A 27,918-nucleotide genomic window follows, 5' to 3' on the forward strand; every position below is an offset into this window, starting at 1 on the left:
TCAATCCGAACAACAACAGAGAGAGAGAGAGAGATGTTGGTCCATTCTCTGCTGCTATCGATCGCCCTCAGCTGCTACTGCTCTGCTGAAGGTCAGAAAACAACTCACACACTCTTTATATACTCTTTGTTAATCAGGTGTTATTGCCTCATTAATGGTGACTTATCTTTGTCCATGTGTGAAGGAAAATACACAGATATAAATATAAAACCATTTAACAACATTACAAAAGAGAAAAACTTCAATGAGGTTCTAAATTATTTTAGAAATGTATAAAGTTGTGTCTTAAACTATCATTGATGAGTGTTTCTTAATGAGGTAATTATCTTTGAAGGAATATACATAAGCACACAAACACACTAACCTTAACCCTAACATCACAAAATAACATTTTTTGACATTTTAAGTTGCATCTTAATCTACAATTAATGAGTACTGATTAGTGTTATTAAACATCAATCAACCTTTAACGCATACCTGTAAACCTTGTATCTGTATCAGACAGTACTAAATTATCATTTATAAACACTTAACAGACAATAATTAATTTTTTAGAAACAGTTTGATAAAGTTAATAAGTTTGATTCAATTCTGTCGTAACACAACATAACACACTGATCCACATATTCACCGGAAACAAACCAACACACAAAAACATTTAAGCTTTGACCCAACAGCAAACACAAACACAAAACTAACAAAATAAAACTATAAACATCAGATAACATCTAAATCGTTTCTGCATTTACCTGAAGCCTGACGGAACAAAACTTCTCTCAACTGTGCTGCTGTCAGATGTAAAGCTCTTATCTGTAAATCTGTCTTCAGCTCGTTGACAGATCAGTTTCTACAATAATCTTCTGTGTTATGAGTTTGAAGACATTTTTAAGCAGACGACAAAAAACTGGACACTGGACACTGGTAAAGTGATTAATGTGAGTGAATACAAAAAATTGTGCAGAATAATTAGGTAAATTTACACAAGTTACTTCAGTACAAATTGTAGTTACTTTACTTGAGTCCTCCCATTTCACTTTACTTTTACTTCATATCATTTCAGAGGGAAATACTGAAGTTTTTTCTGCTGCAGTTACTATTTATTTTACACATGTTACAATCCTATGATGGACATATGATATATATAACATATGATGAAGCACTGTTGCAGATTAAACTATAACTGTATATAAAGTAGTTAAGACCAGCTCCACCTCCAGTAGCTGCAACAGAAAAATCCTGCTGAAGTATTGATGATTCAGGATTAATAAAGTAATAATAGAATATATATACACTGACAGGACACTCTTTATGCAAAATTAGTACTTTTACTTTTGATACCTTGAGTACATTTTGTTTAATACTTTCACAGAAGTGACACTTTGAGTGTAGGACTGTTACTTGTATTTTTAGACTGTATTTTTATTTCTTTTATTTCAGTAAATTATCTCATTACTTCATCCACTTAAGAATACAAATCAAAATTATTTCAATGACTAAAAACATCATTCTGGCTGAAAAAGTACAATAATGGGGGTCAGATAGTATGAAAGTAAAAGTTATTATTGTGCGATTAATTACTGTTTATTAACAGTTATTAATAGTTGATCAAATCTTTACTGATGTTTTCTTCAGAGTCCAGATTAAAAGCTGTTAAACATTAATTAAAAGTTTATTAATAGTTGTTCATTGTTGATTTATTGGTATAGATGTTTTCTTGAGAGGTAAGATGAATTCAAAATGAATTAAAATCAAAAATAAATGAGAGCTGTTAACTGTTTATAAACTGGAGGTTTAATGTAGTTTATGAACAGTTTATAAAGTCTCAGTCTGAACAGAAGATAAATCCTCAGAGAATAAATAAATGTTTGAATTTTGTTCAGACCTGTTGCCACATTTTTATTTCTTAAACCACGCCACCATCAGGACAAGCATTTAGTCTGTGTGATTTTTAAAGAAAACGGAGCTCTCTGCAAATTTACATCCAAGCTCTTTGTTCACACAGATGCGCTGAAAGCTGTTTTACACAGATTCAATTATTATTTTTTCACATTTCTGCAACATAATATCAAAAACAATAATATAGATAATAAGAAGAAGATCAATAAAACTTTAAAAAGTATCTTTACATGATGGATTAACATGAAATCACTTCAGAACAAAGAAGTTAAGAAGTTAAATCTGTACAACATGGGTAAGATAAAAAGATTGAGTGAATTAACCCAATAAAACATGGGAAAAATAAAACTACAATTAATGAAAGAGTTCTTCATAGAGTTAAGATAGGTAAAAATCAGGTCGGCTTCCTGACGTGAACCAGAACTTACAGGAACAATCAGAAGAAAACTAAAAAACTGTGAGGATCAGAGCAGCAGAATAACTCTGAGATTTAAACATGATCAGTCAAATCTGTAACATCTGTAACATCCAGCCTGTGCATGGCGTTCAAATGTCCCACATTTTACTGAACATCTGCACATTTTTTAAACATAGAGCACTTGAAAATATGAATTTAAAAAATTACGTTCAGTGAACTTATTTCAGCTGGTTTTAACTCATGAGATGACTGCGAACAAACTGCTCAACTTCAGGTGAGTTTGTTCACATTTTAAAGCAGCAGGTAAACGTCTACTTTTAAAGTGAATCAGTTTGAACTGTTTGAAAAACTATCTGAGGGTCAGCTGACATCTTTCTGTCACTGACCAGCTCATAATACTGCCATCAGTGTTACTACTACTACTACTATTACTGCAAGTACTGCTACTGGAGGGTTCTGTAGTGGATGTAAACATGTTGCCGTGGCAACCAGTTCCTCAACCAACTCTACCACTCCTACAAAGTCCCCAACAAAGAAGAAGTAAGACAAGGAAGTGGGAGAATAGACGCTCCTCACACACACACATTATCCCTATGTGTGCACGTGTGTGTTTCCGTGTGTGTATGTGTGTGTTTGTGTGTTTAAGTGTGTGTGTGTGTGTGTGTGTGTGGTCTCTGGTAGAAAATGTGTTTCCTGACTCTCTGAGGTTTCACCAACCTCCTAACTGCTGGATTTTCTCCAAAACAAAACTCAGATCTGTTGCAAGAACCTTGTATGTCCATGTTTTTCAGTCAGTTTGAGAACCTGATTAAGACCTCCTAAAAACATATAAATAAACCTCAGCAGACAATGTTCAAACTGACAACAAACCTAACAACAGCCAGCTTTCAGCAACAAATCTGATAATCAATCATTTAAGTCATTAATCAATAACCTCTTCTGTGGTAAGTTTCTTTAATGTGTCCGATTTTGTGTTTTCTATCACAGTAAACAAAACAAGAAGTTTGAAGACGTCACACAGGACTATGAGAAACTGAGACGGACACTTTTCACTGTTTTCTGACATTTTATTGATAATTGATCAGTTGATTATTTGAATTAATTTATCTGGAAGCTTCAGGTGTTAATGTGAATGGGGACAAATAACAGTTTTAAAAAAATCAAAACTAACAGTTTTAGTCCAGCTCGGGACTAATGGGGTTTCCTTCTCACACATTTATTACAAAAAAATAATTAATAGAGACAGAAAACCAGTCCTTTAATAAACAGTCAACTCAGTGCAACGTTTCTGTTCCTGAAAAGAAAACGCTTTGTAGACAAGGTTTTTTAACACTCTAAAAAGAAAAACAGACAAGTTTTACATGAAACATTAAAACTGAAACACTGATTCTGTCCTTAATATGTGAAGCACGATCACCAATATCATGAATAATCATATTGTTAATTGTATAATACAATATAACTAATGTAATAACTGATATCATATTTAATAATATTGTTAATTAATAAATGATGAATTAATAAATTAGTCTCAGGGCAACAAAACAGGACAGAAGTATTGTTAGCTTCATGTAGTTACAGTATCACAGTAAAAGTACTTCATGTACTTCCAGTATCACAGTAAAAGTACTTCATGTGGTTAAAGTATCACAGTAAAAGTATTTCATGTATTTCCAGTATCACAGTAAAAATATTTCCTGTAGTTCCTGTATCACAGTAAAGGTACTTCCTGCAGTTCCTGTATCACAGTAAAAGTACGCCATTGTTCAGGGACCCGTCTCCTGTGACTGGTCTCTGATTCTCTCTGACGTGATCAGATCACCGATCCTTAGTCATGGAAGCCTCCGCAGCATTTTTCTGTTGGAGCTGCTCCAGGCGGAGCTGCTTTTACCTACGTACATACAGGGAGAGGGTTTAGTCCACTGGTTCCGATCAAAGGGGTCGGGCCAATCCAGAGGGACACCAAATAAACCTGAAAGGTCGTCAGATGATTCATGGGAGAGGAAAGAAGAAAAAACACAATTATGATTCACTGATCTGGTTTAAGTTTTCACACATCTTCGCTAGTATTTGTGAAATATTGGTACATTATTATAACTTTGACCCTCAAACTGTCACCATATGCTGTTTTAGTTAAAATCCTCAACTGAAAAGTAACTTCTGACTTGTCATATAAACCTAGTGCGGTAAAAGTACAATATTTCCCTCTGAAATGTAGTCAAGTACAAGTATTAAGTAGTAGAAAATGAAGATACTCAAGTAAAGTACAAGTACCTTAAGTAAATGTTACTTTCCACCATTGATTTAATGTCTACAGATCAAGCTTAAACTGTAAACAAGGATACAAACAGTACAAGAGTGTAGGAATAAATACTGTAATGTAATAAGTTACACTTTACAAAGACAAAAATGTAATATAAATACATACATATACATATATATATAGATATAGTTATAGATATATTGATTTTACGTCCTGATCTATTCAAGTTTTATACATGTAGTGTGTCTTTTCATTTTCTTCCTTTTATAATATATCATGTAAAGTTTGAGTATCTAGTGAAGAGCTTTATAAACACAGTTTGACTGTTAATTTATAAATAATTTCTAAAAACGTGGATCAAATGGATGTGTGTACAAAGATCTATCAGGATGTAAGCACTGACCCAAATCATCATAACATAATGGATTTCTTCTAAACAGATAACTTCAACCAGGCCATAGTTTCCATGCACAAAAAGACTAAATAAAACTGTTGAGAAAACAACCTCACTACAACCTCCTTTTAGTACCTTTTCCAGAGCTTTTGATGGAATCACATGATCTTCCTCAGGAGATAAAGCGACGTGGTTGTCTTGGAAACCTACTGCATGTTCACATTTCACTTTATCTGAGCTCTGTACAGAATTCTGTTCATGTTGGCTCAAAAGTTAAGTTTCAAAATTCAGTCTTGACCTTGGAAGGTCTATTTACTAGCTGTTCTGGCGCTTTTGATCATATCCCATGATGTTTTTTTCAAGGTCAACAATGAACTTTAAACATTAATTGTAAAAACACTGAGACTGAAATTTGTCCCAGGATTTGCTGAATTCACCAGTGTTAAAGTTGTTGTCTGGAGATCAGGTCTGGTGATTGTGGGTCGGTTCTTAACGTTTTGGGTTCAGATTTACAAACAGGATCTGTGCAGGACTCTGTTTGATAGAGTTTAAAACCTATTTTTAAATGTCTTCTGTAGTATTTCTTACTTTTTGTGGCGTGAAATGAGTGCAGAGAGAATTAACACAGGCTCCTGTCCAGACATTGTGATTACAGTGTCAGTATTTTAAACCATCGGGATGCTATGATTATTTTATTATTAACTTAGTCCCACTCTGCTCAGAAGTCATTTAATTGGACTCTGGATAAATGGAACACAGGCCTGTTCCAGAAAGCAGGTTTAACAAACTTAACCCTGAACTCTGAGTTGACTGACGCTGAAATGGAAACTCAGAGCTTTCAGGTCCAGAACAGCTGATTTGGGTCGGTTCAATCAACTCTGAGTAGAGTAACTCTGAGTTAATCGTGTGACTATAAAAAAGCCATCATCAGTGGTACTCTGATAGACCGATTCACCATGGTAATGGGTTGACAAACAGCAGAGCCTCCATTTGTATCCAGCGGAGCCAGAAATATTAACGTGTGACAATAATGCACATTTATCTTTAAAAACACAGCAGCAATGAAAGAATGGAAGAAAGAGTCAATAAGTTATTAACACTAATACATTTTATTCAGCATGGTCTGTTCATTCATTATTTAGCAGACTTGAATTTCCTTAATGGATGATAAACTGGAATCCTATTGTTTGTTATGATCAATATCACATAATCTCCAATATGATATTATAACTGTGGTAGGAATGTTCCAACAGTGCGACCAATCACAAAATGAGAAATAATTATTAATTGATCAGTGTCTTACGAGTCTAAAGCTTCACACATATTTTTAAGACTCATTTAAAGCGATTACTGCAGTATTGTAATATAAACATTTCAGTGCAGGGGCACTGATTGACAACCTGACAGTTCACTTAATGTCCAGAGAGTCAGAGAGTCACAGTCTTATAAAGACAGACAATGTATAGATGTGCGTCCATCTAACCTTGTTTCCTAAAAATGTTATTTATATAAAACTAAACCACAACAGCAAATATTGTTTGTATGAAACATAATTGCATTTAGGATTAAGTTTTTTTATTAACATAAAGAGGCTATGTTGTTAATAACATATTAGTGACATAAGTCGCAAATAGGTTGATACTGATCATATATGTAAATTCTTCACAGGCAACGTATTTGTTTTCCACCAAAATATCTGATCCTGTAGCACAATATCCCCTTGTAGTGACTCCAGCATTATCATACTGTTGTATGGTTCTGTTAGGCTCACAGCACTTGATTAAGGTTCGAGAAAGATCTTGGTCTGGTTTAATACAAAAGAAGTTCGCACTAACCTCAGACACAACCATCTCTGCCAGAGAACAGGTCAGGTTCACAGAGGGAGTTAACACGGTAACTGAGACAGAGATAAATTGTTCTGTTTCTGTAACAGGAAACTCAGATTTCCCTCAACTCAGGATTAAAAAACTTAGCATTTTCACTAAACACGCTTTCTGGATCACACTCCAGGTCTTTTCACATATTTAACCCATTACTGACCCTGTAAACCATCAACACAATTATCACAGATCATTCACTGACTCATTTAGTTGATCATTAACTCTGATATAAATTCTGCAGTTACACAATTTCTTCATCGTGATGTGGTTTCAAAGACAGACCTCAGTGTTTTCCACCATGCCTCAGGAAGGGTTGGCAGTGTATGTACAATCTTATTTTAGAAGTTGAGGTTTTAGTTCCATTCCTGTTTTCTTGCTGGATTTTTTTTTCTAATCTTGAGTTCACACAAACGCACACTTATGTTTGTCTTTCTTTTCTTGTGAGGACCCTCATGACTTACTGCATTCCCTGCCCCTAACCCCAACCTACACCTTAAAACCAAGTCTGAACCTTCAGACACTTTGAAGTAGGGAAGACCAGACACAATGTCCTCACAATGTAGAAATGTCCTGACTACAGTGGTTTAAACTGAAACACACGCACACATTAAAAGGTGGAAGTGAATCCTTTAGAGTACAACATGAGCTCAGATCCTTCAGGGGTCTGAATTCATTAGTTCCTGTAGCTTCCTGAAACATAAGAATCTGTATATAAAATTTCCAAACTGAGCAAAGATCACGTCAACATATAATATTAAATCAATCAGCAGATCAATCAAAACAATCTCCTTCAGAACTGATAACCAAACTGCTACCAACAAAATCCTATTGAAATGCAATTGTATTTATTCTAAAATCCTCCGTCTGAATTTTCTGTATTGGATCTCTGAGGCAATGACCCAGACTTTGTTACAAACTAACGGTAATGTAGCTTAAGTCCAAGCTCCACAGTCTGGATGTGAAAGTGTTCCAGCAGGAGTTTCTGTCAGCTTCTGATTTCAACCATCAAACGCCATAATTTCTGGTCTTTGTCATCAGAGGAAAAGAATCATTTAATTTACAGTGATACTGTAATGATTAAGTTTGACTCTTGGGCCCAAAAGTAGAACTCTGACGAATAGAAGCTTTAACAGTTCGAAAATGGTTGTGCATTGGAAATTCTTAGAGAGGCTGGTTGTGGGGGATGGGGATCCAAGCTGCTGGAGAGCAGGGCAGGCAGCAGAACAGGTAACAGGGCCAGGGCTGACTGCGTAGGCTGGGTAGGCTGAGCTCTGGTTCTTGGGTGGGAGACGGAAGACACAACGGTGAGCTGGGCATGCAGATAAGCAAGCTCGCAGCCAGAGGTGAACCTGAGGCACAGGCAGACAGCAATTCACAAAGTTCAAAAAATAAGCCAAGGTCAAACTGGCAAGGCTACTAGGCGTTGCCTGAAGCATAATACCATGTAGGTGATGAGTGAAGTGAAGAGTCGGTCTTTATATACAGCAGCAACTTGTTGAGTGGATGAGATGATTGGATGCAGGTGTGCAGGTGGATTGGTGGGAGAAGGAACTGGAGCACCACACCCAGAACACACACAAACACAGAGGAAAGCAGACTGGGGACAAACAGGAAACACAAGGGAGCAAGGGAGAAGCAGGGCGGGTGCCCTAACAATTAAAATGGCTACGGTGTAGCAGTTGTCACTGATCAGGCCCATCACCAGGGTGAAGTGACTGAAGGGGCAGTCAAAAATGGCGAGGGGGAAAATCTTTTACATAGTAAAACAGTTGGTTATCATCCTGCTATGCCTATTTCTGCATTTTTTTCATCCTGTGGGTGACACTATGGGGGTATTTTGACTAGATGCAAACATTCCCTACCCTGGGGACTGTGGCCCCATTCTGACCTTGTTTGCTGCCAGGGCAACATCTTCCACAGCTGGTGGAGCTAGCAGATTATATTTGGGCTCAGCAATATCATTGCTGCTGCTGGAGGACTACTGACCTTGGCTGGGGTCTCCACAGTGTTTTGTTTTTTCTTACAAAGCCACGTTATATAATATGATATTCATCCTCATATCAAACTAGCTACAGTACATTATGGTGAATGTTGAACTAACTATTTAGCAAGCAAACTATCTTATGTGTTCAGATCTAATAAATAAATCTCTTGACAAAGTACAACAAACAGCACTTTCCATGGTTCTGAAATAACAATACTATCTTTTCAGAACTATGTTTGAATGCTGTTTGTGCAGTGGGAAAAGAGAGTGGATCAGATAACAAGCTTCAAATATTTTATGGGGGAAAACTTCAAAAGTGTTTCATTACTGTCGTCTATGTCACTTGTATCTCGGCCAGTATTTTTGTTGTTTTTGGTATTTTTCCTTAGTGTACATAAAACCTAAACTGGGGGTCAGAAAATACAACTGAGGAAGCCCCCTCTTGGCCCCTTGTGGTGCTGGATGCGTCACTGATATTGGTCTGTGAAATTTCAGCACATTGCCTTATGTTCTGGGGAGCAGCAGTTATCCAAATGGCTAGCTACTGGCTTGCAATGTTGGAACTGAGCTAAGTACATTTGCTCAAGTACTGTAATTAAGTATAATTTTGAGATACTTGTACTTTACTTGACTATCTCCATTTTATGCTAATTTATATTTCTACTCCCTTACATTTCAGAGAGAAATATTTTTGTACTCCACTACATTTATTTAACAGTTTTGCGTACTGGTTACTTTTAAGATTAAGGTTTTACACAATTGATAATATAACAAGCATTTAAAATGCAACAAATTGTTAAAGATTAAACCAATGGTTTCCAAACTTTTTGGCTTCTGACATCATCCAACAGCAGCAGACACACACACACACACACACACACACACACACACACACAAACACACATACAGTCATGTCTCCATGACTTCAGAGGACATTACATTGACTTACATTGATTTCGTGGAGATTTACTCCAACTGTTTTTTTTACTGCCTAACTGTAAAAAAAATGAAATCACCTTAAAATTTAATGACTTACGTTATGGAGACTTACTTTTTGTCCTATAGACAACTCCACTTAATGTGACTGTGTAAACAGATTTAGGTCGCCACAACATAAGTAATCCCTGGACCACAGTCACACACACATAAGCACACACACAAACACACACACACACACACACACACACACACACACACACACACACACACACACACACACACACACACACACACACACATACACACACACACACACAGTTTCACTTCTTGTTTTTTCTCACATAAACCCTCAGATTGTGAAACACGATGATGTGAATCTTCAACTGTCACATTAAGATTCACAACAAATCTCTTCATTTGTCTGTTTATAATTTCTGAATCTGTGTATTGATCAGCGCACTGATTGATTAGTTTGACTACACTAGGTCAGTTTATTAGAAACACCTGAACATCAGCTGATCTCAAGGAATCCGAACACTGAAAATAATACGTTCAAATTTTTAATCTGCCTGTTCTGTCTGTTGTGTCAGTTTGTGGAGAAGTTTGATCCCCAAAAATATCACCAAGAGTAAAGGTTTTCAAACTGTGGAGCTTCAGGTCCTGCTCTATCTATCCAGTAGTTGTTGAGATATAACATTACCATCCATAGAGCGATGTCGCTAACATGACTGAAAACATGACTGTAGTGTCGTGTGACCTCAGCCATTGGCTGAGACACCTGCCAATCAAAGCAAAAACCTCCAAACAGCCCTTCTTTAACTCTTAATATAACATGGCCTCTATTGTGAAAATCGCAGACACATGAATCCTGTGCGTGTCGTGTAAAAACTGAAGTTTTGACTTCAGACGTCTTCACTGCAGGTGATCACCATGACAACTCACCTGCCGCCATGACGATTGGCGCCGCGCAGTTTCCTGCCCAATCTGATGACAACCCCACCAATCCAAGCTCCGCCCCCAGGCTGTTGGAGCTGGTCCAGGATCAGCAGCCAGAGGCACTGTGGAGGAAGAGGGTCCTGGATCTGCTGACACAACTGGTCCTGATCCAGAAGGAGGTCACCAAACATCAGGTCCAGGTGATACAACTGCTTGGCATTTTGGAAACTCAGGTGGGTCAAGATTAGTTTAGTTAAATTTATCTGAGGTTTAATTTAGCTTAGTTTATCTGAGGCTTAGTTCAGTTTATCTGAGGTTTGATTTTGTTTAGTTTATCTGAGGTTTAGTTTACTTTAGGTTATCTGAGGCTTAGTTTAGTTTATCTGAGGTTTAGTTTAGTTTATCTGAGGCTTAATTGAGTTTGTTTTATCCGAGATTTAGTTTAGTTTAAATAATTTTGTTTATCTTTAGTTTAGAAAGGTTTTATATTAGTTTAGTCCAGATAAGTTTTAACTTAATTAATTAAAACGTAATTATCACCCTGGGCAGAGTGACCAAGCTGTTTGGCACGCTGGGATTTCAGTTCAAGTAGGATTATTCTTCTTGTGTTCCAATTCGTATACCATAAATAGTCCAGACTACACTAGTCCAATGTAGTCTAAACTAAAGAAAGGTCCAGTTAGCAACTTCAACTTTTCTTCAGAAAAACTAATTAACAAGATCACAGAGTCATTATTTCATCGTCTACTGGTGACATAATGCAGTCTAGTCAGACCCACTTTGACTAAACTAACCTAGTTGTGTTGGTGTTCCCTCAGGGTTCACAGCAGATCCAGGATCTGCAGAACGTGGCTCGTCACCAGAGTCTGCTGGTTGAAAACCATCAGGCTTTACTGCTTCAGATTTCCCGAATCGCCACCCACGTGCAGGACATCAACAAGAAACCTGTTGCTGCCACCCAATGAGATCCTCTGATCCTCTCATCCTCTTTGATTTTTTATACCAGTTATCTATTGACTAGTTAATCACTAAAAAACCTGTAGTGAGTTAATCAATGAGAATGATTTCCTATATCAGTATGCTGATAGTTCTAAACACACTGATAATCAAACTTAATATTGGCATATTATTTGTTTTCTGAGATGAAGAATCATGAAATTGTATCTATAAAAAACAATATGTTAAAAAATAAAAAAAGTTGAACACGTGTGTCAGAATCATTGGTCTTACATCACTTTTTAATTCGTTATCAGTTACTGACATCATAGCAGCCCATTAGCTGAACTTGCAAACAGCTCAGGTTGACTTTGATGTTATTCACTGATTACATTTTGTTTTAAATCAAATGTGATTTCAGTGATTTTTGACTTTGAATGGGCAACTCTCCTCTGATTTAGAATAAAGTAATGTTGTCTGTGAAGATTTCCAGAAACCATGACTTTATTAATGTCATCCAGGTCAACCCTGACCAGGTCATGGTTATCAACAAGAGTTGAATTGAGAGCAGTTATACTTGGTTGTGGATCTTGAAGACGTCTATCAAGGAGCCTTCTTGATAAAAGTCTGGAGGGGAGTCCCAGGTATTTAATCTCTGTGGGGGCGTTATCAAGGCTATTGAATCACTTGGTTTGTTAGTGCTCCTGGCTGTTGTAACAGTAGTTGGAAGAGTCTTTGGATTCACCTGAGTCCAAGTGTGAATGGTTGCTAAATCTCCCAGAAAGGGATGAAAGGACAGCATTGTTAGTGGGTGATGATTGGTGTCGTAGACCTCCTCTGTTGAGGGATGGATGGACTGACTCCTTCACTCCTCTTTCAAACCACCTGTCCTCCCCATCCAAAATATGTATGTTGTTATCTTTGAAAGGGTGTCTCTTGTGTTTCAGGTGTAGGTAAACTGCTCATTCTTGACCTGAGGAGTTGTCCCTCCTGTGTGTAACATGGCTCAACACAGGAGGGCCAAATCCTCAGGTCAAGACTCAGTTTACCTACACTTGAACCTACACCAGGTTAAATAACTTGGACTCCCCTCCAGTCAGTCAGATCTGAAGAAGCCTCTCGGTTGAGAAGTGAAACGTCTTCAATATCTACAACAAAGTCCTTTTGCCCTTCAACTATCCATACCATCCATCCAGTGGTAGTGTTTCCGTGTATTACAGTGTACAAAATACTTAGTATTTGGCTATATTTGGCTATGTATATATATATATATATATATATATATACAATGCCATGAAAGAGTTTGGGCACCCCTGGTCAAAATGTCTGTTACTGTGAAAAGTTAAGCAGGTAGAAGATGAATTGACACTTTTCTTTAATATTTTAAGCAAGATTACTTTTTTATTTCCATTTTTTACAGTTTCAAAATAACAAAAAAGAAAAAGGGCCTAAAACAAAAGTTTGGGCACCCTGCATGGTCAGTACTTAGTAAGACCCCCTTTAGCAAGTATCACAGCTTTTTATAGCCAGCTAAGAGTCTTTCAGTTCTTGTTTGAGGGATTTTTTCACAATCTTCCTTGCAAAAGGCTTCTAGTTCTGAGATTCTTGGGTCATCTTGCATGCACTGCTCTTTTGAGGTCTATCCACTGGTCTTTGATGATGTTTAGGTCTGGAACTTTGAGGGCCATGACAAAACCTTCAGCTTGGGCCTCTTGAAGTAGTTAATTGTGGATTTTGGGGTGTGTTTAGATCATTATCCTGTTTCAGAAGCCATCCTTTTTTCATCTTCAGCTTTTTTACAGATGGTGTGATGTTTGCTCCCAGAGTTTAGCATGATCAATATATATATCGTATCGTATACATATAAATATGTATATATATATATATATATGTATACAGTTGTATTATTCAGTGCTGTGGTGCTAAACCTGCACTAATTTTTTTTTTTAAATTTGGGGGCTGCAGAACAACCTGTAAACATTACATCTGAAAGACTCATAATCTTGTTGCACATGTTGCTATGTTGGTAAACAGCTTCCTACTTCCTCATCCAGCAGACACAGATCAACATGAACATCCCATTGACAGTGTCAGTAGTTACTTGTGGGGTTCCTCAAGGTTCTGTTCTCGGTCTTTTACATATTTTAATGGTGCTGTTTAATGTGGCAATTTATATGTTCATTAACCATCAAATCTCTCTTCTGTTAGCTCACTGAGATACATTGGTTCTCCTAGTGGAACAACGAAATAATTTACCAGTACCTTCAAAAATTACTCATACCTTACAAAAACAATTCATGTGAGTTTTTTGATCTGATGGCTCTGTGGTTAAAGTTTTGTAAAATTTCAGCATAAAATAAAAGATTTATTAACGGACTTTTTCCGGTTTTTTGAGGGGGGAAAAAAAACATCATACAGACTCATCTTATAAAGTAGTTGTGTCTAACATGTTGGTAAACAGCTGCCTACTTCAACATTCAGCAGACACAGATCAACATGATTATCCCGTTGACAGTGTCAATAGTTACTTGTGGGGTTCCTCAGGGTTCTGTGTCCTTTTTATTTTCGACTTACATCGATTTTATGTTTGGTTGTCAAAATTTAATGTGCCAATTTATTTCTCTATCTACCATCAGTAATCTCTTAACTCACTCACACACATAAGTCGTCTTACTGAAAAAACAATACAGCTCATTTACTAGTGCCAAAGACAACCAAGAACAAATTAATGTTGCAGTTAACTACTATGATGGGCGATCTCTGATCAGACACTTTGTAGGCTACGATTTAGGCTGATTAGGCTTATTAACTAAACTTACTAACTAAAACTACCACTTGGAAGTTACAGAGCAACACGATCATTCACTTGGAGTGGAATTTGTGTCCACATGTTGAATGTATTCAGCATTAAATATTCACCCTCTTTTAGCTCTGTTTTTAGTCTCTACCAACTTCTTAGAAAAATATTCTTCATCACAGGAGCTGTGGTCAGGTGTTATCAATGCTAGCATTCCAGTTGTGTTTCAGTGTTGTTGTTGCACATATATCACATTTACTGTTCGTTTGTTTCAGATCTTCCTGGTCCTCCATCGATCAGTCTGAAATCTGTCTTCCTGCCAAATCAAACAGAGGTGGTTCTGACTGCCGGCTCCGCCTTCTCCCTCAGGTGCCATGGTAACGGTTCGATCCGTTTGTCAAGCACCGCATTTAGTCTGCTCTACAAGGACAAACTGCCAGACCCATTGGAGGTCAAGAGCTCAGAACCTAGACATACTGGGACATACCGCTGTGGGTACACTACCCAGAGCCTGGAACACCTGGACACCTGGATCCACCTGTACATCAAAGGTAAGATCAGTTGAGGCCACGCCCCCTACCAGTGTCAGATGGCTGAATCCAAACAACATTCTATTTCAGGATTTTGTAGTTCCAAAAATATGTAGTCCCTCTAATGCTTGGTTGGTATATTTCCTGTTTTTGGTGTAAAAACACTTTTAGGTTATTACAGGTACATGACTCGACTGTTTATAGTGATTTTTTTTTATACACTTCATCGTGGTCTAAAAGTGACCTCCATTTTCCCATAATCCATCTCTTTTAGACCCAGCCAACACTTCCAGTGTATTTGTCACTCCTCGCAGTGCCCCTGATGTCAAAGAAGGCCAGGACTTCCTGTTCAAGTGTCTGCTGACTGACCCATCCGTCAAAAACCTAACCCTCCAATCAGAAGGTAGTGCTGGGGGCAGGGGGCGGGGCCTGCCGCAGGGCATGAACGTGACCTTTGACCCCAGAAGAGGAGCCCTTATCCATGACCTAAAGAGGTCGTTTAATGGACGCTATGTCTGTTCAGGCTGGAAGGACGGGAAACAGTTCAGATCCAGTACTGTTGACCTGCTGGTGGTCCCTAGTAAGACCTGTCGTCTGTCTGTACAACTGTCTGCTTGTTCACCTTTCTAACTATTAATTTCTCCACCTGACTATCAACCTGTCTGTCTACCTGTCTGTGTGCAGGGCTGCGTAATCCTCCCTCTCTGTCTGTCAGTCAGGATGAATTTGTCCGTCTGGAGGGAGAAAAATTTGAGGTCACCTGTCTGAGCAGTAACCCCTCCCACTTCTACAACCTCACCTGGACACACCCGAACATACAGGTGAGAGGTCAGAGATCATCTATGTGTCTGTACTCCTGACAAACTGTTTTGATGTTCATTGGTTGTTTGGTTTGTTCCAGACACTGAATGTGACCGTCAGCCGACACTATGGTAACCACCAACTGTACATCAACAACACTCTGACTATCTCTGCTGTCAGTCTGAAACACAGGGGACCATACACCTGTACCGCTTTCAACGAAGCTGGAGTAGCCAAAGCAACCACACAGCTCAGAGTTCTGGGTAAGAAGATTTGGTGGAGACACAGGATAATAAATACATAGAACAAGATAATAACTACTGGGGAAAAGATAATAACTACTGGGAACAAGATAACTACCAGGAACAAGACAAGATCTTTCGGGGACAAAATAATAACTCATGGGAACACACTCATGTTTGGACCATCATAATACATGGGAACAAGATAATAATTTGAGAAAACAAGATAATAGCTTTTGGGAGCAAGGTATATACTGGAGGGGACAAGATAATAACTTTTGGGAACAAGATATATACTTGAGAGAACAAGATAATAAATTTTGGGAGCAAGATAACAACTCATGGGGGAGCAAGGTAATCCCTTTACAGAACGAAATTTCTATTGAGAACAAGATAATAACTCATGGGAGCAAGATAATCACTATAGAAAACAAGATAACGCATAGAAACAAGATTATAATTTTTGGGGAAAATATAATTACTTTTGGGAATGAGTAATACATATTTTGGGAATGAAATAACTTGTGTGGACAAGATAAGAACTTGTGGAATTAGGACAGTAACTCATGATATTAACGTGGTAATAACATAGTAACTTATGGGAAAGAAAATATAAACTTGTAGGAGTAAGATAATTTGAGCATAAAGATGGAAAGACTGAATGTTTAGTGGCATTTACTCTCTCCCTTCCTCCTCTTCTTCCTCACCAGATCATCCCTACATGAGGATCTACCTTCAACTGATGCAGCATGCTAACACTAACACCAGGACCATAGAGGTCAAGGGGAACCTGTTTGCTAATATTAGCAGCATGCCATTGGAGGTGCCACGAGAGCCAGACACTAATATTAGCAGTGGTTCACTGGATGTGAATGGGGAAATGATTGCTAATGTTAGCCACGAGAGAACACATGTGAATAGTGCTATTAGTGCTAACATCAGCGGCAGTAGCAGAGTGGAGGTGGTTGAAGGCCAAGATGTGATGTTAACATTTGTGATGGAGGCATATCCTCCGATCAGGCACCGGGACTGGATGACACCAGCACACATCAACAACAACAACAATACGGTGTACCAGGAGAGCTACACTGCTGAAGGTTACAGGTTAGTATGCTTACCACTACAGACTAGCATGCTAACTACTACATACTAACATTATCAGATTTCTACTGCAGGTTGGACAGAGACCTGCTACACCAAAAATAAGAAAAATAAGTTTTTTTAAAGTGGTATTGTAGGTGTTGTATTTTGTTGAGACGGTAGTGTTGGTTTTTAATTGTTATTAAGATAGTGTTGTTGCTGTTATGATTTGTTAAGGTGTTACTGTTAGTGTTAAGGATTGTTAAGGTTTTTCTGTGGGTTTTCAGGTTTGTTAAGGTGGTATTGTTGGCGTTAAGGTTCTGTTAAGCTGTCATAGTTAATGTTTCAGGTCGGCAGCGAGCCTGCTGCTACGGCGGGTCCGTCAGGAGGATCGTGGACGATACGCGTTTAATTTCTCAAACTCATTCTTTAGTGGCTCACAGAACGTCGATCTCCGAATCTACCGTAAGAAATATTTATTCCTCCTCTTCCTCACTGCAGCAGCTTTCCATTTTTCTTCTGATTATCACATGATCTATAAACTTTGACTCTCTGTTTTCTTGTTTTTTCTTGCTGTATATATCCTCTGCGGTCAATACATATCAAATAAAATGTCTTCCTTCAGGTTCTCCAAGTGCTGTGGTCAGTCTGCAGAACAACACTCTGATCTGCAGCAGCCCTGGATATCCACTACCCACAATCCTCTGGTACATCTGCCCTGGGGTTCAGGACACGTATGTACCACACAAACTGACAGTATTAAGTGCTGATAGCACTCCCTAGAGGGTGCAGATTTCATTACAATCAATATCATGATGATTTATCTGTTCAGTGTACAGCAGTGGACCTGAACATATAATGTTTATCCTAAGGATGGCGCAACAGGATTGATCGTAGGGTCATTAATGTCTAATTATTTATTTCTTGTTTAAAATAAAAAAATTAGGTATGTAGTATTTGTATTGTATAGATATAGTTACATTGTGATGCACATTTGTGAGACATGTTACATGCAAACTTGAGATATGTGCTGTCTTTGAGCTGTTGTTGTACACGCACATAAAATCACAATGTATGACATAAAAGAACATCTGTGATGAACTTTTTTTAGCAGCAGTTTCGTACTCTATGACTTTCTGTAAAAACATTGTGGTGGATTTTACAAATGGTTCAAATCTCTTTAGCTGCTGGAAATTCACTGAATTAAGTTCTAATGTGCCTTCAAGCAATAACAAATCAAATCATTGGCTTTATTTATAATTTTAAAAACAGTGTATTTTTGAAAAGAAAAACCTTAACCCTAACCCTAACAATTCAGCACTATAAATTTAATAAAATAAAGTGACTAACAGAGTAAAATACTAAATAATATAATACAAGATAAAAAAGGGTGAAATAAACAAACAGAACAGATAAAACACCTTCACCTCCTCTGCAGGTGTGGAGATGGCTCCCCTTATCAGTCTCCAGCTGATGTGACCTCACAGGAGGAAGAGGATGAGGAGGAGAAGGAGGAGGTGAGGAAACACCTCCCTCTGTCAGCCGGTGATGATGTCACTGTGGAGTGTGTTGCCTACAATGACATGGGACAGTCGCGTACCATCTTCAATTCTCGTCAAGTCAAGTCTCTGGGTATAAACATGTTGGGTTATTAGAAAAACCTTGTATGTGACTGAACATGTCTTTCTGAATTAACCATCGCTTTGTTTTTAGGTTCTATAACAGAATCTCCAATGTTTTTCACTCCGGCTCTGATTGGAGCTCTGAGTGCTACTGCCATCCTTCTCCTGCTGCTATTGGTCGTTTTTTACCATTGGAGACAGGTACGTTTACTGATCATAATGTAGACTCACTTTTGTCAATGACATGTCAGTATATTTACACAAACCCAATAGATACATTTGTTAACATGGATTTTTTTGCTGCAGAGGAAGACATTAAAACAGTCTCATAAAATTAGGATGTGAGTGAGACGAAGAACTTGTTCTCCCTAGAGGGAGATTTATTTTTTGTTACTGAGAGTCCAATGCGTGAAAGGTGTGTGAATCGGATTTGGAGGACAAAAAGACAAAGCATGCAAGTTCGAAGACTATGTAACAGTAAACTGGCTAAATGCTTTATGTACACTGTCTAAGCAGTATTAAACAAAAATATTCATGTTAACTAAAATTACGCAGAGGTAGCATTACTTGGGGATTCCCCCTGCACTCTGAGGTGTGTGTAAGCCTTTTCTCTTGATACAACAAGGTACATAGATCCAACAACTGCAGAGAATCAGGGAGGTTGGTGTCCTCTGGTTAAATCCCAATGTGAGTCAGAAGGAATATTACAGGGAGTTAATCACCGTGTTATTTCAAATGAAACTGCATCGGCTGCAGTGTTCTGGTCAACCAGTTTTTAGTTAAGATTTTTGTGGTTATAAGATTTTGTAACCCTGACCAGAGGTGAGTAAAAAACCTCACTTGTTGCTCTTTGTTCTTCAGCAGAGGAAAACGGTGATTATTTCTTAACACCAGCCATAGAGACTGATTCCAGGCTTATCCAGGTCTTGTATATTTGGCAAATGTCAAGGTTTACAGTTCTACTGTAGGCAACTCAGTGGGCGGAATCTACGAATGGAGTTACAAACAGAATTGTGGGAAACGCCTTTGTGGGTAGCAGTGTTGTCCTGACAGATTCACGGATTTAGTAATTCACTGCTTTGTTCACAACCTGCCGACCAAACTTTATATCATCTTCACACTCACATTAATTAACACGTTTCTACTTCTTCTACCAGAAACCCAAATATGAGATTCGCTGGAAGATCATCGAGAACACAGATGGAAACAATTACACCTTTGTTGACCCCACCCAGCTGCCGTACAACCACAAGTGGGAGTTTCCGCGAGACAAACTCCGCCTTGGTACAAAACAGGCTGATTCAAAACCAAAAGCAACACCAAACAATACAATGTTCAGTCTCAGACACTAAAATGTTGGCGTTCAGTTACATTATGTGTGCAGGTTGTCTGTCAAACACACACACAAAACAGTTTTATAAGGCCCCATACGCCACGGGCTCTGACTAGCTGGAGCAGAGGGATACGTTTCTAAATAAGAGTCAGTGTAGTTACTGATAATTATCCTGTGAGTATGTTTTAACAGCCGATTTCCACCAAACTGAGAGTTAGAGATGTAAATCTCCACGATGTTTAGCTTCTGTTTATCAGGTGTATTCAATTTGTATTCTGTGGTTTAGTCCTTGACCTTTGACCTCTCTGGGTATCAGGTCCTGTTTTGGGTTCAGGGGCATTTGGGAAGGTTGTTGAGGCGACGGCGTACGGTCTGGGCACTGAAAACATCGTCACCAGAGTCGCCGTCAAGATGCTCAAACGTCAGTCCGCAAACCTTCATCATCAACATCATTATCATTATTATTTGTGTGACACATTACTGTTGTAATAATATGATCTGATGTGTTAATGAACAGCGAGCGCTCATTCGGAAGAACGTGAAGCTCTGATGTCGGAGCTGAAGATCCTCAGTCATCTTGGTTACCATGACAACATAGTCAACCTGCTGGGAGCCTGCACTCAAGGAGGTGATGATGTTTGAATTATTAAATAACAGCGTAAAACTACAGCCATGTCACAAAGGCAGATACACCATAAATTTGACTATTTGTTGTCCAAAATACAAATGTGGATTAATCCACTGCTGAAAATAATCCTCTACAAATGCACTATTTCAGGAAGTCAGAAGGTTTTGAGAGACAGACTGACAAACTGTTGGTTTAGCTCTTTAAATATATAACTTTAAAACTAAACGTAAAACTGTCTCTGTGTCCCACTTCCACACATTATACTAACTGTTTACAGTATATGTAATATACTAATCATCACAGTACACAACAGCCAGTACACAAGAAAATCAAATACTTCACTGTTCAATATTAAGAGGAAATGATACAAAATATGTGCTGTTTGATGTCATTTTTAAACAAAAATGACAAAAATTATCTGGTTGCACTTTCTCAAATATGATTATTTACTGGTTTTATTTGTAGGTTACTCTATTACAACAAACAGAAACATAAGGAAACTGTGATGGACACTTTTCACTTTTTTCTGACATTTTATAGATAAAATGATTCATTGGTTGATAGAGAAAATATGCAGCGGATTTATCAGTAATGAAAATAATAGTTAGTTGCAGCCTGGCACATCACTGCTCATTATATGTCATTCAGAGAAAGCAAAACATACTCCCAACACACTAATACTTTGCATTTCTCAATTATTTTAATGTTGTTCTTTTTGCATTTTATTGTTGGACACTAGTGTCCATCAACAGTTCAATCAAAACTCAGGAGTTCATCAGTCAGCATCAAGTTTAGAGTTTTCTTTCTTTGTCTTTAGTGAAGACAAAACAGACTGTCTGACGTTTGAAACTGAGACATCATGTTAACTCTAACATCAGCGCTCTACCTTTAACATTTGACCTTTGACCCCCCCCCCCGACCCCCCGACCCCCCAGGCCCCATGCTGATGATCACAGAGTACTGTAGCCATGGCGACCTGCTCAACTTCCTGCGGGCTCATGCTCAGGACTTCATGACATCAATTTTGATTGTGGATGAAGTTGAGGAGGAGGCTCTCTATAAGAACATGGCCACCCAGCATGCCAGGCTCAGGAGGTCTGACTTTTTTTGTATTAACTAACTGATCCACATTTTTAAACAATCATAATATGACAGGAAACTAATTAATCTTTTGTAAACAAAGGATCTTCATAAGTTTGGTGGAATGCGAGATACATGAAGAGTTAACAAACGTTCACTGAATATAACAATTGATTTTGTTATTTTACTACAAATTGCACAAGTATGATTTTTCCAGCTCAATTTGTCATCAGGTGAAACACCAAGAAATCTTATAGACCTGAAAGTTCAAGTTAATTCCAATGAAAAAACAAGAGTTAGATTACAACTGTGATGGAAATCTTGTGAGCTGGTTAACTTGTGATGGAAGAAGTTTCAGGAGACCCAGATGTCTTACACAGAAACATTTGTCGAAGCTCAGTGCATAGAGGAGAAATGAGATGACCAATACAAGTTAACAGCGTATAATGTTGCCCAGTTCTGAAGGTTATCTTCCTTGCAGAGCGTATTTAAACCCATACTAAACCCATACAAAACTTACTATATGTCCAAATAAGGATATTCTTCACCGGCCACAGCACCTATCCATATATGTGAGAAGATTTCATTGGGGACCAAATCCTAAACAATAAATAACTTTCACCTCAGTCAAATTGTATATTTCATAACATACCTATGTCCTCCCATGGGGAGACTATCCATCTCATGACCCTGAGGGGCACCAATCTTATGACTAACAGCTGTTCTACGACCTAGGCTGGTATGGCAACTGCTATTGGGTACTGGGTCAGTTTGACTCTATCAGTGTCATCACAGCTATTCTTGAGACAGACAATGTAATATTGCTTTCTGGGCTTACTTGTAAGTGGCCTGTGGAAACACTGCCTAATACTACCTAAAGACCTAAAGAAGGAAAAATTCCATCACAACAACAGCTTTTGTTTCGTAAGTAAATGCCATTCGATTAGATTTAATAACATTTAAAGAAGTTTATTTGATTTGAACTATTTAGAAATTTTAAATTCAGAATGTGCCTGAGAAATAAATGTGTAAAAATGTTAATGTTAAAGAAACAAACCTGTACTATCAGCATAGAGTAACAGTAACACAGATTAAAATGCAGAGCCTCAATCATTAATAAAGATGAGGAACAAAAGAACAAAATGTGCCAGGAATGGATCCTTGAAAGACACCACGATGATTCAGAAGTCTATTCCGTTAAAGAGCCTTTTGTTAGTCAGTCCATTAAAATCATAATGTGATAATGTAATAAGAAAATCTGATAGACTATTAGAAAGCGTTTAATGAGTCCAAAAATATACGCAAAACAATATTGTTATAAATAGAATGAATTTTATCAACCAGCTGACATTCTTCATGCTGACACTCACACAAACTGATCTGCTAGTGAAAATAATTAAGACTTGCATTATACATCAACCTTTGTGTATTACTTATGAAATTGCTGATCCTTCTTTCAATACTTTTTTGCTTTTGATACGTCTGTGTTTGACCTTGAAAGGAGATATTTGGACACTGCAGTGTTTCCAGTTTTCCTAAAGTAAACCATATGAATTACTGATGTCTTCAGCATACATACCATTCATCCACAACATTAAAACTTCTTACCAGTTACTGGTTTTAATGTTGTGGCTGATCGGTGTATGTAACTTGATATTTAATGAAGGCAGAGCTCAAAAGTCACAATGACAGCAGCTGTTTCATTCATGCTCCTCAATCAGTGGCTTATTCATCGGCTGTGTGGTTGCCAGCTGACTTCTGACATCCAAACACGTGTGTTGCAGTGACAGTGGAATCTCGTGCTGTTCAGAGTATCAGGAGATGCTGCCGGTTCTGAATCCAGGACGAACACACCAGGGTAACAACCTGAACAGACCTAAACACACCTGGTTTCCGTCTCTGTGAGGTTCAACCTGTCTTATTCCCTGTTTGTCTCTCAGGTGTGCAGACAGACAACCTGTCTGTCAGTGACCTCATGAGGTTTTCCTACCAGGTGGCTCAGGGTCTGGACTTCCTGTCCACCAGGAATGTAAGAGAACATACACACGTTTGTCTTTCTATACTTGTGAAGATGCTCATTGATATAATGCATTCACAGGCCCCTAACCCTTAACCTGATCCTGAACGTCAAAACCAAATCATTAATACCTTCAAACAATCCTGACCGGCCAAAATGTCCTCACTATGACGGTTTAAAACTGAAATTGCTCCTCACCAAAGTAGCAATACAAGCGCGCACGCACACACACACACACTGAATATTATCGTTACAATCAGCACGTAAAACCTTTGTAACAGTCTCTCTCTGTCTACCGGTCTGTCTCTCACCTGTCTCTCTCTCTCTCTCTCTCTCTCTCTCTCCATCTGTCACCTGTCTCTCTTTCTCTGTCAGTGTATCCACAGAGATGTAGCAGCAAGGAACGTCCTGCTGACTGATCGTCGTGTTGCAAAAATCTGTGACTTTGGTTTGGCTCGAGACATTTGCAACGACGACAGCTACATAGTCCAGGGAAATGTCAGTGTTTCAACTCTACACACACTGTTGCCTGTTAGAGGGAACAACAACACTCTGTTACCTGTAAAAGTAAATAACACACTGTGACCTGTTCAGACATCTGCGGGGTCCTTAATCTTCATCACTCTCTACTTCCTGCTGACAAAATAAGAGACCTGAAGTCATTATTGACATTCAGATACTTGGCTTTTTTACTGAAACACACTCAGAAAATATATCTTTACATATCTGAACAAAATATTTCTTAATTCATCCCTTTTTCTCTGATAGTAATTTCCATAGCAATGGATACAATCCAGGTAGAATCAGATGAAGCATCAGGCCACACCCTCAACAACACTGACTTCTGTTTCCTGCCTACTTTATTTTGACACTTCCAGTCTGTTTTATTTTGACAGGCCCGCCTCCCAGTGAAGTGGATGGCTCCGGAGAGCATCTTTCAGTGTGTTTACACTATACAGAGCGATGTCTGGTCGTATGGAGTCTTACTGTGGGAGATCTTCTCTCTGGGTAACCGTGGCACCACTCAACACCCAGTCACATTACAGCTCTGATTTTGATTAATATTGATTATTGATTGTGACATTAAACACTTCAGTGGTCCCTCTGTCCTGGTCGTCAGGTAGAAATGTTTCGGGTTTATTCCCTCTGTTTGTTCTGTGGAGTGTCTCTAGAGACTGCAGTACCCATGAACCTCCGCAGCCGTTGTTACGGAGACGCCTCCATCCAGCACTGTGACATCGGATTTACATCATGTTCAGATTGATTCAAATGTCTGAGTTCACTCGAAGATCCACCTGACACTTGACATCTCTGGGGTGTCTCTCACCTCTGACTGTTTGTGTGTTTACCTTTTCAGGTAAGAGTCCGTATCCAAATGTTGCCGTGGATACCAACTTCTACAAGATGATCAAAGATGGTCGCCACATGGCTCAGCCAGACTTCGCTCCAGCAGAGATGTAAGGGGACGGACAGATTCATTTTAATGTTAATAAAATTATTTTGAATCTAACCCAAACTTATCCTCTCAGGTATGAGCTGATGACTCTCTGCTGGTGTCTGGAGCCCACTGACAGACCAACCTTCAAAACGATCGGTCAGCTCATCAACAGGCTCCTCCCCTCCACCAATAACATGTCACCACGTCACAGCCATCAAGTGAGGACCAATCACAGAACAGGGGGGCTTCTGTGCCCTCAGCTTCATCTGGCAGTCCGCTTCTTTAAAACCAGAGTAGAACAGAGTTGAAACAGTTGTTGCCTGAACACATCATTTCTCTTCTTCTCTCTTCAGCCAACGTACAGGAACATTGATGAGTGCAGAGAAGAAGAAGAAGAAGAAGAAGAGGAGGAGGATGTCGGAGGAGGAGCAACACTGAAGAGACCAGAAGAAGAAGAGCACGGTCAGAGAGGTAATTAATCCTAGATGACATCATATATTGCTAAGAGACAGTTTACCTGTAAACGTAACTCCACTTCCTGTCCTGATCCTCAGAGCACAGTGGTGTTGAAGAGGAGGAGAAGGAGCCGATGATGAAGAACATCTACCAGCTCTCCTGACTGTCTCGTCCAGTCAAAATCGGGTTCAGTTCTGCTGTTTCTCACTTGTAGTTTATTATTGAACGAATAATGAAAATTTGAGAATGAGTTGATGTCATGTTACTCATTAGGCTGCCCTCCTCACTGCTAAAAACTTTATGGAGATACTGTCACGTTAAAATAAAACCTTTATTCAAACATCCAGCCTGAACAGACATGAAGGGACCTGTCTGTGTGGTGTTCTGGTGTCCAGGTTGGAGGTTCATTTGAATGAGGCGGAGAGATCTGGGTATTTGGGTGGGAAAATTGTCCCACGGTGCATTCACAAACACAAAGTAGACCTCAGTATCTGGTCTCTCATGAATCTGTAGTTCTGGGGAGTGGGGGTTGTTTTGTGTAATTTACATCCTCTGCTCCAACTGGACAGTTGTTTTCAGAAGAGTCCACCGCCAACAGACATCAATAATGTCGGTGATTTGTTTCCAGACTCGACATAGAAAATTGGGAGGCCAGAGACGGCGATGATCAGCTTTTCTTCCACTTTGTTTAATGTTGAAGTTTTTAGTGCAGTGCAGTAGTAACCAACTCTGTGCTTCTGTTTCCGCTGGAATCATGATGATCAGGATTGGCTCTCACCAGGCTGTCACTCACACTGCGTCAGAGGATATTTGAATAGTTGAGTCTTTAAGGCTTTGAGACCAAAGCCAGGTCTCCTTCACAATGAATCGCAGCCATCTCTGTCCCAGCTTTTTGAATCTGTGTATGTGTGTGTGAATGCGGCATTACACTTTGTGCTGAGAATAGATGTCTCTGTCAATATGCTGCCAATCTGATTGTTTTATCATCAGGAAAAAACTAAATACCCAGAGCAAATGCAAAACAATAACAGAAATAAACTGTTTTAATCAAACTATCTCTAGAGAGTAGATGTATTTATCTGATTAAAAAATAACATTAATTGTGTTTAGAGCAGGAACATCAGTAAATCATACTGGTCATGGTCTCATAGTTATGATGGTGCTTTTTATGTCAGAGACATCAGATCACAGCAGCTCATCAATCCTCACAAAAAAAAAGCTAATTAGTAAAAAAAAATCTGAATCTCATTGTTTATTCTAGAAATGTATTATGACGCATAATGATGCTGTATCAAATTTCAAAATATGACATAACTATTTATAACGTGAAACAGCATCAGATTGATGCTTTCATATTACCATCTTCACAGAACTTTTTTTATTTTTCATTTCTATCATCATTGTACTCATTAATTGTTATACACCACCTGCCTTTGGCTGCAGATTTGTGCTACTACTCGTTCACGTTGCGTCACTTTGCATCATCCAGACCAGAATATGATTTCCTGTGTCTTTCCATGTATTTACTTACTATCATCATCTTTCCCTGTGATTGTTTCAGCTGTTTCAGAGCAATCAGAGCAGGGATGTGATTGGCTGAGAGTGTATCTATTAATCACCACACCCTCTGATCTATATTCACCTTCACTTGCTGTACCTACATGAACCAAAACATCTGTTTTAAAAACCAACACCTGCTGCTTTGTGTTTCTTATTGTGTTTGTTAAAATAGATTAAAACAAAGCGCGGAATCATAAAACACCTCAACTTTCAACAGAGTGGCAGCCGGGATTTTAGAAATACTGTTGACATGATTCAAAATGTTCTCAACTGCATCACCAACCAAACTCTGTGTAATTTTCTAAGCATTAAAAAAAAACAACATTTTATTTTTGGCGAGACACCAACCAGATTCTTACATTTTATGTAAGTATCCACAAAAATCACAAAAAAAAAAAGTGTTTTTGAAAAATTTTCAATTTAATTTCTGACATACAACCAAACTCTTAAAATTACTGAATGCTTTTAAAAAATATTATGATTTACTGCTTATTCGTTGCCTAAAAACAGTCAAATTTTGAGACATTAAGTCAAAAAATATCAGAATCATCTCTGAAAAACCCAACATGGGTAATATGTGTGTAATCATAATACATGTCATTAAACCCTGTAAATTCAGACATGTTACAGAGAAAATGACTTTAAAGTCCTTTGTCATGAATTTCAGATTAAAAGCCAGGAGGGACTA

At 38.4% G+C, this 27,918-nt stretch overlaps 1 protein-coding gene across 2 annotated transcripts; it reads left to right on the forward strand.

Moving 5' to 3' along the window:
- Positions 1 to 27,703, forward strand: csf1rb (colony stimulating factor 1 receptor, b). 2 transcript variants are annotated; one of them, XM_040149743.1, is made up of 22 exons: positions 1 to 91; positions 14,719 to 14,994; positions 15,248 to 15,553; positions 15,658 to 15,794; positions 15,875 to 16,037; positions 16,727 to 17,120; positions 17,446 to 17,561; positions 17,722 to 17,830; positions 18,535 to 18,728; positions 18,810 to 18,919; positions 19,876 to 20,002; positions 20,368 to 20,472; positions 20,569 to 20,679; positions 21,615 to 21,774; positions 23,544 to 23,617; positions 23,700 to 23,788; positions 24,152 to 24,274; positions 24,673 to 24,784; positions 25,134 to 25,233; positions 25,306 to 25,432; positions 25,568 to 25,685; positions 25,769 to 27,703. In XM_040149743.1, exons 1-22 carry the CDS (start codon positions 34 to 36, stop codon positions 25,831 to 25,833), a joined length of 3,174 nt encoding a protein of 1,057 aa, XP_040005677.1. In that variant the 5' UTR covers positions 1 to 33; the 3' UTR covers positions 25,834 to 27,703. The 2 variants fall into 2 exon arrangements, with proteins under 2 accessions (XP_040005677.1, XP_040005679.1); XM_040149745.1 differs by having other exon boundaries at positions 17,530 to 17,561.
- The last annotated feature ends 215 nt before the right edge of the window (positions 27,704 to 27,918 follow it).

This window comes from Xiphias gladius, chromosome 17 (genome assembly GCF_016859285.1).
Source record: "Xiphias gladius isolate SHS-SW01 ecotype Sanya breed wild chromosome 17, ASM1685928v1, whole genome shotgun sequence".
Lineage (NCBI taxonomy): Eukaryota > Metazoa > Chordata > Actinopteri > Istiophoriformes > Xiphiidae > Xiphias > Xiphias gladius.

Bases quoted from the DNA above. Each gene is read 5' to 3' on its own strand.
- csf1rb (XM_040149743.1), top strand. From the start codon at position 34: ATGTTGGTCCATTCTCTGCTGCTATCGATCGCCCTCAGCTGCTACTGC. The intron at 18,729-18,809 runs GTATAAACATGT...CTTTGTTTTTAG, and splicing joins TCGTCAAGTCAAGTCTCTGG to GTTCTATAACAGAATCTCCA. The intron at 23,789-24,151 runs GTAAGAGAACAT...TTTCTCTGTCAG, and splicing joins ACTTCCTGTCCACCAGGAAT to TGTATCCACAGAGATGTAGC.